The sequence below is a fragment of the Anolis sagrei genome, chromosome 8 (assembly GCF_037176765.1).
Source record: "Anolis sagrei isolate rAnoSag1 chromosome 8, rAnoSag1.mat, whole genome shotgun sequence".
NCBI lineage: Eukaryota > Metazoa > Chordata > Lepidosauria > Squamata > Dactyloidae > Anolis > Anolis sagrei.
Window position 1 is genome coordinate 34,739,728 of NC_090028.1, and position 12,374 is coordinate 34,752,101.

At 42.5% G+C, this 12,374-nt stretch overlaps 1 protein-coding gene across 1 annotated transcript in view; it reads left to right on the top strand.

Moving 5' to 3' along the window:
• Window positions 1-9,428, top strand: part of FTO (FTO alpha-ketoglutarate dependent dioxygenase) — a 389,582-nt gene extending 380,154 nt beyond the window's left edge. Inside the window, exon 9 of the mRNA XM_060787826.2 lies at window positions 7,079-9,428. Within this exon, the coding sequence (XP_060643809.2) occupies window positions 7,079-7,223 (145 nt within the window). The 3' untranslated portion in view covers window positions 7,224-9,428. The remainder of the gene's footprint in view (window positions 1-7,078) is intronic.
• The last annotated feature ends 2,946 nt before the right edge of the window (window positions 9,429-12,374 follow it).

Sequence of the window (12,374 nt, forward strand, 5' to 3'; positions counted from 1 at the left end):
TCGTATGATATTGTTTCTAGCACCCACTTTTTTCATGATATTCAGACGGTGCTTCTTGTAGATCAGAGCACGGTCCAGGGTAACTCCCAGGTATTTGGGTGTGCTGCAGTGCGCCAGTGGGATTCCTTCCCAGGTAATCCTTAGAGTTTGAGATGTTTGTCTGTTCTTAAGGTGAAAAGCATACATCTGTGTTTTAGTTGGATTAGGAATCAGCTGGTTTTCCCTGTAGTAGGCAGTAAGAGCAGCTAAAGCTGTATGGATGTAGGTGAACTACAAGTCCAAAACTCAAGGTCAGTGCCCACCAAACCCTTCCAGTATTTTCTTTTGGTCATGGGTTTGGTTCAATTCCACCATTGATGGAGTTCAGAATGCTCTTTGATTGTAGGTTAACTATAAATCCCAGCAATTACAACTCCCAAATGACAAAATCAATCACTCCCCCAACTCTACCATATTCAAATTTGGGTGTATCGGGTATTTGTGCCAAATTTGGTCCAGTGAATGAAAATACATCCTCCTGCATATCAGATGTTTACATGATGATTCATAACTGTAGCAAAATTACAGTATGAAGTAGCAATGAAAATAATTTCATGGTTGGAGATCACCACAACATGAGGATCTGTATTAAAAGGTTGCACCATTAGGAAGGTTGAGAACCACTGCTATAGTCAGTTAAGCACCAAGAACATTTCTGAAGCTTGACTGTGTTTGCTCAGAATCTATTTGGAGGTGGATCACACAATTAAAAAAATCTTCTGTGATCAATGTAAACAGTTTATGCCCAGAGGGTTGTCCAAAAGTGCCGTGCATCCCTTCAGTTCTTGTTTTAAATAAATAATGAGAACATTTGAACACATTACTCTTCTCGGAGAGCCCAGGGTCAGTTAATCTTATTATTTATGAAGTGATGTGCTACATAATAGTGCTTAGTGCATGTTAACAGATGCTATTATCACAGCCTGATGTGGGGAGCTGAAGATATATAGGAATGTTACGTGTTAATACTGTCCCACTGCCGTAATGTACGATGGATTGAGTGCACGGGGAGGCTGGAGCCGCAATTAGCCGCATAGTGACATGGGTGTAAAGTTGAAGTATGTGTTCTCCTGGGTATTCCACCCCCATCAATAATTCCCATGAGGAAGACTCTTCCTTTAGCTTGGCTTTTGTTTCACTTTTTCCTCCTCAAAGGGGTTGAGTGAAGAAAGTGGCCGGCAGACAGTTGGGTGTATTCATCTTCTGAAATGAAAGCATTCATGGGTTAATTCTCACAATGAACCCAGTTACGATTCTGTGGTCAGCTTCCAGTGGAAGCTGTGGTCAGTGGAAGTCAACCAAGGAGTCATGCTGGAAGATCAAAAGATTGCTAGAGAGATGATCTTTTAAGCTGAAAAATAGCAATTTAATGTGTATTATTTGATACATAACAAGATAAGTGCGCAGCAAACAGGATTACTATGGTAGCTTTTGTATTTGATCACATGTCGGACACTTCCCAAGTGTCTAGGACTGTGTGATATATTGACAAAGAATGCGTAGGGTGGCCTTTTGCAGTTGGCAGCTGCCCCCAAACCTGCAGCTGAGTGCCCATCCCTCCACCTCTGCCAACGATTGTCAGGGTTCAGATCCTGCCAAGAATCACCTGGCTGCCAATCCCCAGTGAACCCCTCAAACTCCTCACTAGAGATGGGTTGGTTACAGATGTCCCTTATGTGTTGCACACGGGTCCAATCTAATTCCTCCTCTTCTTCCATATCACTCCCAGACCCAGAACTCCTTTCAAACCCAAGGAAATCTTCATCCTCTGTTGGTGCACAAAGTATTTCCCGAATACGCTTCCTTTGTAATTCCCCCTCAGACTCTGGCTCACGAGCAGCCCTTTTTACACCTCTGCTTACTTCCCCATCCCCCATCTCACAATCAGAGAAGCCTGGAAACGTGTCAGTATCACTTGGAGCCATAATGATTTCCCTAGTGCGCTGACGCTGCTGTTCTCCCTCCGACTCCAAAGTAGACCCGTTCTCCCTGCTACCAGGAGTAGCAACTCGACCAACACGCTGAACTACAACAAGATGCGATTGTGAAGATAGGTGGGGCCTGAACCATTTAGGACTTTATAGTTCATAACCTGCACCTTGAATTTGGCTCTGCAACTTATTGGCGGCCAATGAAGCGTTGTATGCTCCCTATAGTTTGCTCCAGTAAGGAGCCTGACTGCTGCCCATTTTACCAATTGAAACTTCCAGTCTGTCTTCAAGGGCAGCCCCACATACAGTGCATTGCAATAGTCCAGTCTGGATGTAACTAAGGTGTGGCCAAGTCAGACTTCACAAGGTATGGTCACAGCTGGTGCACAAGTCTGAGTTGTGCAAAGGCCCTCCCAGCCACTGCTGACACCTGAGCATCAAGCGACAGCATTGAGTCCAGGAGGACCCCCAAGCTATGAACCTGCGCCCTCAGGGGGAGTGTAACCCCATCAAGCACAGGCTGCACCCAATACACCTGTCAGCCCTGCGACTGACCAGGAGGACCTCTGTCTTGTCTGGATTAAGCTTCAACCTGATCGCCCTCATCCAGTCCATTACAGCTGTCAGATACTGGTTCAAGGTCTGGGAGGCTTCCTTGGAATTCGGTGGAAATGAGGAGTAGAGTTGGGTGTTGTTGTGACTCAGCTGGAACCACAGAGTGTCTCTGATGAGGATGATGGGACTCAGGTTCACAGCCTGGCTGATAATGATAATGACCAAGCAGGGAAACAGGCTGACACTAACAAACAGACTGACCTTGATGAAATGGAAACCTTAGATCGGGCTGACCGTTTGGAATTCTGAGTTCGAAGGAGTGTGAGAATAGCTAACAGGAAGGAGGCCAGAGAAACGCCTTCATGTTTTGCAAAGGGTATTAAGCAGAGTGTTTGAGACCAAATCATTGTTAAAGCAACTTTGCGTTTTACCAAGAAACTTGCCTTTGCTTATATGGATTATCTTGCAGTCCTTGTGTTCATGTTTTTAGGAATTTGTCATGTTCTCTTGGATTTTTGTTTTGCTGGTGCCTTTTTGGATTAATCTTCAAAGTGTTTTTTTATATTGATCTTTTAAAACATTACCTTTGCTTTTAAAAACGTTTTACCTTTTATTTTTAATAAACTATAAAGACTTCCGGCTGTGTGCAGTTTGGTGTTTTTCAGCAAGGTGAATCTTCTCTGAGGTGCGACAGGTGTCATCTGCATACAGTAGTAGAGTTGGGTGTCATCTGAGTGTGGACTCAGACAACCCAGTTCAATGTGGATATTGTGGAATTTTCTCCCTTATTTATTTATTTATTTATTTATTTATTTATTTATTTATCATGTCATCAGCAACCATACCATTTTATTTCAATTCTAACAGAACAAAACAAACTCACAGATTAAAAAGAAAAAGAAACACACAGATTTTGCAAACTTGGTAGTTGGTTAAATGTCCTTTGACCAGTATCTGGCCACTTGAAGTGCCTCTGGGGTTGCCGCAAGAAGGTCCTCCATTGTGCATGTGGCAGGGCTCAGGGTGCATTGCAGCAGGTGGTCAGTGGTTTGCTCTTCTCCGCACTCGCATGCCGAGGATTCCACCCTGTAGCCCCATTTCTTAAGATTGGCTCTGCATCTTGTGGTGCCAGAGCAGTCTGTTCAGCGCCTTCCAAGTCGCCCAGTCTTCTGTGTGCCCAGGGGGGACTTCTCATCTGGTATCACCCATGGATTGAGGTGCTGGGTTTGGGCCTTCCACTTTTGGACTCTCGCTTGCTGAGGTGTTCCAGTGAGTGTCTCTGTAGATCTAAGAAAACTATGTCTTGATTTAAGTCATTGACGTGCTGGCTGATACCCAAACAGGGGATGAGCTGGAGATGTCTCTGCCTTGGTGCTTTCACTCTTGGCTGCTACTTCCCGGCGGATGTCAGGTGGTGCAATACCGGCTAAGCAGTGTAATTTCTCCAGTGGTGTGGGGCACAGACACCCCGTGATAATGCAGCATGTCTCATTAAGAGCCACATCCACTGTTTTAGTGTGGTGAGATGTGTTCCACACTTGGCATGCATACTCAGCAGCAGAGTAGCATAGTGCAAAGCAGATGTCTTCACTGTGTCTGGTTGTGATCCCCAGGTTGTGCCAGTCAGCTTTTGTATGATGTTATTTCTAGTGCCCACTTTTTGCTTGATGTTCAGGCAGTGCTTCTTGTAGGTCAGAGCACGGTCCAAAGTGACTCCCAGGTATTTGGGTGTGTTGCAATGCTCCAGTGGGATTCCTTCCCAGGTAATCCTCAGAGCTCAGGATGCTTGTCTGTTCTTAAGGTGAAAGGCACATGTCTGTGTTTTAGATGGATTAGGGATCAGCTGGTTTTCCCTGTAATAGGCAGTAAGAGCACCTAGAGCTTCGGAGAGCTTCTGTTCTACAGTCTCAAAGCTCCCTGCTTGAGCAGTAATGGCACGATTTTCTGCCTTGATATTCTGGGATATAGGGCTGTGTGGAAAGGTCCTAACTGAATACATGGCACTCCTTTATGTGGAAGTAGGAAAATTCTAAAACTTTTTGGCTATTGTTGCCTTCCTATTGGAATGTTATTTTCAATGGCAAGTATTTGCATAGGTTACATTGGTCATAGCAAGGTTTATGTATCTAATAATGTGTTGATTGCTTATGCTAAGCTATGCAAATCAGTCAAAGCTCTCTAGACCATAACATATCTGTTCATATGTGCCAAGCACATGCATATTAAAGTACTGCATAACCACCGTTTTGTTTTAAACCAACATAAATGGGCTATTAAAAATAATTCATTCCCAACGCTTGATTTTCTTTCAACTTTTTTGTTTGGCTGAACATAGTACAATAATACTTAGCTGTCTTCAGCATTACGCTCCTTTATAAGCATTAGCTAATTAACCAACAGCTGGCATTTGTTTTCAAAAAAAACACATAGGTGGACAAAACGCAAAAAACACTAAATCGGTACAAATTTTTTAATGCAGGACGGATAAATGGCATTCTTTATTGAAAAGTAATCTTGTGAGATGTGTTGCTTTACTGCTCATAAAATCTTCCTGTGCAGGACGGCAGTTTTCGCTGCTTATTATAATTAGACTTCACTACTATTGATGAAGAATCCATTTAATAAGAAACACTGTAATTCAAAGGGTTTCCCTGGGGACTTAGCAAATGCTAACCTCTTAATTTAATTTTGTTGAAGTTTTGCCCATCTATTCATCAGCAGAAATTGTTATTAACCTTCATTTGCATCTGTCTTTCAACAGTGCCCCTACTTCGCGTTACTTTTTCCAAAGCCAACGGACTTGTAAATCTCTCAGATTTACAAACCACGTCCTGAGAAATTGTTTAATCTACCCAGTGACCTTAATGTAGGAAATTCGGTTTAATCTCCTTCCATAATCTAGTAATGTCACAAAAACCTCGCTAACAATGGCATAAAGTGCCTACTTCAAATAAGACTTACGGTAATGAAAAAATAAGTCACCATCATAAGGTGTGCTGATGGAATTTGCTTTACTATGGGTTTTCTCAAAGACTCTTCCAGGAAACAGAAGCATCCAAAGAGGATGGAAATGTCGAGGACGTCATACTAAATGCATCCTCAGTGGGTTAGATCCAGAAGTCATCTTGCTGAGAGTAGACCCTTTGAATTCGGTGGTATTATTATTATTATTATTATTATTATTATTATTATTATCTTTATTTATACCCCGCTAAAATCTCCCGAAAGACTCGATGCGGCTTACAAAGGCCAAGGCCACCACCAACAACAGCCTACAAATACAACAGTAAAACTCATAAAGCAAATAATAAAACATCAAGCAAAACAATAAAACACTAAAAACAATGACACCATGATGCATTTAAAACCTAAGGCTGGGTCAAATGTAATGGACAAAATTTAAAATGTGCTGGACATGATAGGTGAAATGTAGAGGTTTTTGGAGGTAGGTGCAATGTGCAGACAATCCTAAATCTCTTAACAAAGTGCATTTGGGACATGATGCTAGGAGTTTCCTATTCTGGAAAGGCGCACCGGAACAGCCAAGTCTTCAGGTTCTTCCTAAAGACTGCCAACGTTGGGGCTTGTCTGATGTCCTTGGGGAGAGAGTTCCAGAGTCGGGGGGCCACCACAGAGAAGGCCCTGTCCCTCGTCCCCACCAAACGCGTTTGCGATGCAGGTGGGATTGTGAGCAGGGCCTCTCCAGATGATCGAAGGAATCATGTGGGTTCATATATGGAGATGCGGTCCTTCGTCCTTCTATCAATTTCATTTATGTCCTGCATTACTTCCTTGAGTAGACTTCAAGACAACTTATAATTCAACAGTGTATGTACAATTAAAGAACAGGATTAACAGATTTTTTTAAAAAACAAATCAAAGTAGGAAGGTTAAAGGTAAAGGTTTTCACATGACATTAAGTCCAGACATGTCCGGGTTTGGGGTTGGTGCCGAAAAGCCTGCATTGTCCGTAGACACCTCCAAGGTCATGTGTACGTCCTGATGCGGTTTGAGGGAGGATGGACAATGGATAATGGGATTTGCAGTACTTTCAAATGCTTTGGTTCCCACAGACCACTGTGGCACCCACCAATGACAGATCAAGACTAAACTTGGCACACAGATCCCACAGGGCTCACTTCACTCTTGGTGAAATTTGAAGGAGGACAAACCATGGATGTGGGGACTTCCAGTACCTTCACTCACATCCTGAGACCACTGCGACCCTCATCCAATGACCGAGCCCCCATGACCCACTCTACATCCTGGTACTGTTTGAAGGAGGGTGGACCATGGATGATGGGGCTTGCAGTACTTTCACTCACTTCCTGAGATCATTGCAACCCACACCAATGACTGAGCAAGAGCAAACTTGGCACGAGAGCAAACCTTAGCTCATTCTTCTTATTGTGACTGCTGTTATTGCTCAAATTGTTATACCAAAATGATTTACTTCTGCATCTTTATTTTTATTAGTCTAATCATATTGCTACTGAGACATTAGATTGATGAATGCTTCCTGTGTAACACATATCTAATCTTACTTGTTTCAGGTGCCATTCACAACTTGCAGACAGTTTACCAGAAGGTGAGAAGCCAGAATGCCATCCCTACTGGGAAGACGATGACGCTAGCATGCCGCTACCATTCAACTTAGAGGTTATAATTGCTGAGCTCCAGAATCTGTTGGAAAGCTAGAATTGTGTTCATCATGTTGTTGTTTATTTGTTCAGTGCTTCCGACTCTTCATGACCGCATGGACCAGCCCATGCCAAAGCTCCCTGTTGGCCATGTCCACCCCAGCTCCTTCAAGGTCAAGCCAGTCACTTCAAGGATACCATCCAGCCATCTTGCCCTTGGTTGGCCTCTCTTCCTTTTTTCCTTCCATTTTCCCCAGCATCATTCTCTTCTCCAAGCTTTCCAGACTTCTCATTATGTGGCCAAAGTACTTCATCTTTGCCTCTAATATCGTTCCCTCCATCATAAACTAGCCAAATTTTCAATGGCAGATTTTTGTATGATGGTTGAATGAAAAGTAATGCCTCCACCTTTGTTACTTGGGTTTGGATGGGAATATTTTAATAAATCAAACGCAGAAATAATCCTTAAAATGTACTCTTTAACTACCACTATTCACTTTCCCACATAATCACCAGACAATTGGATACATTTCTGCCAACAATGAACAAGTTTTCTGAAGACGTCAAAGAAGAAGTCGACACTCTGTTTCTGCAACTAGCTTCTCCCAGTTCTCTCAACGTCTTCATCAGAAGCATAATGATGTCCCCGCAGATCTTCTTTCATTGTCGGGAACAGACAGTGCTAAATCTGAACTGTATGGAGGATGCTGTATGGTGATGAGATCAGTCTCTGAAGTTCTGCTGTGGTGGCATGTGAACTGTGTGATCTGGCATTGTTATGCTGCAGGATTTTTTTTTCCTTTTCTTTTTGGACCCTTGTTAGCTATTGTTTCAAAGTTTGCAGCGTTGTGATGTAATGCTCTGAATGTATTGTTGTTCCACATTCAAGGAAATCAACATGAATAATACCACCTGCATCCCAGAACACTGTTACCATGATTTTTCCAGCTGAAGGTTGTGTCTTGAATTTCTTTTTCAGGGATGAGTCTTTGTGTTGATATTCCATAGACTGACGCTTCGTCTACGGATCGTAATGGTGTACACACATTTCGTCTCCTGTCAGAATTGAATGGGGAAAGGCGCCACCTTCATTCTCGTAACGCAAAAGGAGTTCCTGGCAAATTTCATGTCTGTGCACGTTCATTTCAGGCATCAACATCCTGGGTACCCATTGTGCGCAGATCTTCCAATAGCCATACAAAGCAATAATGTGACCTACATGTTCTTGTGAAATGCCGATTATGTTTGAAATTTCTCTCTGAGTGATACGACGATCGTCATGAATCAATCTGACAACCTTTGGCTTGTGAATAAGTTTGTTATTGCATCTTTATCCTCTTTTTTCAATTGTTTATTATTATATAATGATAATACAGTTATACTAGAACTTCTTTCTATTTTAATGTTCATTGTATCCTCTATTTCTCTAAATACTTTCCCCCAAAAATTATTTACATATTTACATTGCCACCACATATGTATATATGTTCCTGATTCTTGGCATTCTCTCCAGCAATTTTTTTAGTAGTTTGTGAAACTCAGTGGTTGCTGTCACAGGACGTCCAACTCTTTGTTTGTCATGCAAGTCAGATGTTCCCACCTCACTTTGCTTAAGTCGCATTGACCAACCGTCTGCGCAGCGTTCCATACTTCGGACTTTAACAATACAATCGTTCAATGCTAAGACTTCCTGCCAAAAAGGAACTGTAGAGGAGAGTCTACTGAATAATCCAGTACCTGCTGCATACCAGTACTGCCATCTGTTGAGGAGTTACAAAGGTGGAGGCATTACTTGTCATTCAACCCTCGTAGATTGGATTCCTGATTGGCTGGGCCTCATTGCCCAGCATCCACTATTGGGCAAGGTTGCCCAGTCAAATATGCATTCTTCCCATTAACTTCATGAGAACTTTGACATATCTTCATTTTCCGGTACAGTTCTCAAATATATCAACCATGTACAAATCCATAAAAAAAAATCTCATCTGCAAATGAGATGTTTTATAGTTTCTACATATTTTCTATTAGAATTCTAAACCAAAATATTCAGATGAGAACTGATTTTGAAACTTATAGGCCAACCTCACAAGCTGTGAGGAACGAAGGAACTTGGGCTGTTTTAAGATTTTGCAGGATCTGGAAATCTCATCAGAAGTGATTTTGACACTATTCCCATCTCCGGGTAACCTTGGAGCACTTCTTTAAAATTCCATAAAGCAAAGCTCAGGTTTTCTGTGTCTCTTTTATTCCCCTTATGATGAAAGTGGGGCGGGGGGGGGGGGGATAAAGAGAAGGAGAAATGTATAATAGTGTGTTTTGTACCCCCTTTGTTCATTATGTGTCAACGGCTTAGAATGCAGCCACAGGAAAACACATGCTTGGCGGATATTTCAAATGGAACTGTAGAGGAGAGTCTACTGAATAAGCCAGTACCTGCCAAATACCAGTACTGCCATCTGTTGAGGAGTTACAAAGGTGGAGGCATTACTTTTCATTTAACCCTTGTATTGTTTTCTCAAATGTAGATCTCTCTAGTCAAGCCAGTGGAGTCGTGAATTTGTTCTAAGTTTTGGTCTGAATATTAAAGAAGATAAACCTATATGAGAACTAGAATTCAGTACAGATATCACAGCATAGATCTGGAGAGGAGTTACTACTCTAGTGTTATGAAAAGTGCCAGCTTCATTGTCTTTTCTTTTCTTTTTTACAAAAGCAAAAGTGTTAGATTAACTATTTGTGGTAGAATGCCAAGTTTGCAAACTTTGTGTTTTTAAAAAAATACAAAACAACTGTTTGGTTCGCTCCTGACACGATAAACTATTTGTGGTGGTATAATTAAGGATGTAACCAGAAAATCACATCATAGGTAAAAGAACATGAAAGCAACATTATTTGTGGTTTGTTTTGAAGTTGGGAAAGCAGACAATGCCACGCTGTTTCAGATGGTCTGTGCAAAATAAAGGATCGTGTACAAACTGTTCTACTGTGAATGTTTTCACTTTTTTCCTAACAATGAACAAAGGAGCCCTGAATTTCAGAAGAATGCTATGTATTACTCGGGGCAAGCAGCAAAGTTGCCTTTGGCTGGGATCCTGTTGGTTGGTCTCAACTCAAAAAGAAACCACTGAATCAAATTATTAAATAATTAGTATGTAGCTGGGAGACCACCAATGAATACCAGGTGCTGCTGGCTACATTTCAGAGGAAGGAAGTGGCAAAACTACCTCTGAGTATTCCTTGCCTGAGAAAACCCCATGAAATTCACGAGGTTGCCATAAGTTGAAAGGTGAGTTGAAGGCACAGACGCGCAGAAGTCAATATTTATTTATTTAGAGTATTTATAAGCTTGTCTTCAGCCAAAAAGGCTCCCAACATGGCTTACAAATTGCTGTTTTGACAGTTCCCTGCCTTGAAGCTTACAATCTCAATAATACCACACTCAATGGGGTGGAAGTTGGGAAGAGAATTAAGCTCAATAGTTGCTGGCTGCTCTTCTCTCCCTCCAAGGCCAGAGCAGTGACAGTCGGGATGGAGGAAGGGTCTTTCATCAACTGCTGTGGCCAAGACACAATGAAGATGTGCTTGTCTGTTCTTCTCTCTCTTCAAGCCCAGAGTTTACTTACTTATTTATTTAGACAATCCCTTGTAGCTCAAGGATGATTATGCTGTCGCACGCTGGGCTCCTATAAAAGACTGTAAACAGGACTTAAATTCTGTTAGCCCAACGGGACACTGGGGTTGCCTCAGAGAGAGGGTTTTTTGGGATTTTCCTGAAAAGATGGGCTCCAAAGTCTTTAAAGATGCAACAAAATCTTTATTACTGAACAAATAACAAATCTTCAACGATTAGCTTCAAAGTTTTCTTAATAAACTATTGGCTTTCTCAATCTTGCCCCGAAAGGCAGGCAACTGTTCCTTCACTCTTGGGAAAATCCCCGACCTCTACCTGGGCAATCTGTCTTCTCTTCTTTTGGCGTGGGACCCCTACACCCGGTCCAATCTGCTTTATGGTTGCCGCGAAGGGCCCTTACCGAACAGAGACCTTTGCAGAACTTCCAGGAGGAGGAAGATGTTCACTTCCCAGTGCTGGCTGAAGCGCTGTGCACTGGATCCCTAGCAAGAGAGCTGTGAGGCTGTATCTGTATATCCCTGGCCAAGCTATGGGGCTATTTCTCCCCGGCCAAGCTGTAAATGATGAAGCCTTTTACAGGAGGCCCTGGTTTAAGTCCTGTAAGGAATGGCTTCTATTCCTTCCAAAACCCAAAAAGGGGGCAGAACTAGGGAACCTAATGATAATCGACAGGTCATTGACCCAATAACTGCAAAGTAAGGAAAGCCATCTAACTGCAAATGCATAGAACTTTAAAACATATGTAACAATCAACAAATAGCAAGATAAGCTGGAGCTCCTGGTACGGCCATACCAGAACAATGATTGTCTTCTAGATGTGGTGTCTTGGTGGTGAGTCCTTGGTGGCTATGGAGCCCTATTTTTGATCCACATGTTCTCCCGCAGTGAGGACACCAGTTTCCAGATGGAAGGTGGTCTTGGTCAGGGTTGGCTTGAGGTGCCTTGCTCTTAGCATGTTTCTCCCTTTCACCTTCCATTCGTTCTGCAGCACTGCTGGTCACAGCTGACCACCAGTTAGAGTGCTCTAGGGCCAGGGCTTCCCAGTTCTTTTTTAGTGTCTATGCCACAATTTTTGAGGTTGGCTTTAAGCCCATGTTTAAATCTCTCTTCCTGTTCACCAACATTCCATTTTCCATTCTTGAAAAGGAGATGCGTATCTGTCCGAACACATCTCCTTCTATGTCCCGCCTCGGAGTTTAAGATCTTCTGGGGAGGCCCTGCTCTCGGCCCCACCTCTATCACAAGTGAGGTTGGTGGGGACAAGGAGCAGGGCCTTCTCGGTGGTGGCCCCTCACCTATGAAATTCTCTCCCCGGGGAAATTAGGTCATTGACATCCCTCCTCTCTTTTAGAAGGAAATTAAAAACATGGATTTGGGACCAGGCTTTTGGGTAATCTGGCAGATAGACAAAGGACAAGCGATGACTAGAATTGATGGATTTGACAATGTGGAACTGAATTTACGGACTCTGAGCTGGCAAACGTTGAGCACTAGATTGATTTTATGGATTATGATGTATAATGGGTTGTTTTAATTGTTTTAATTACTGTTTATATATGTTTTATTTTTATCTTGTTG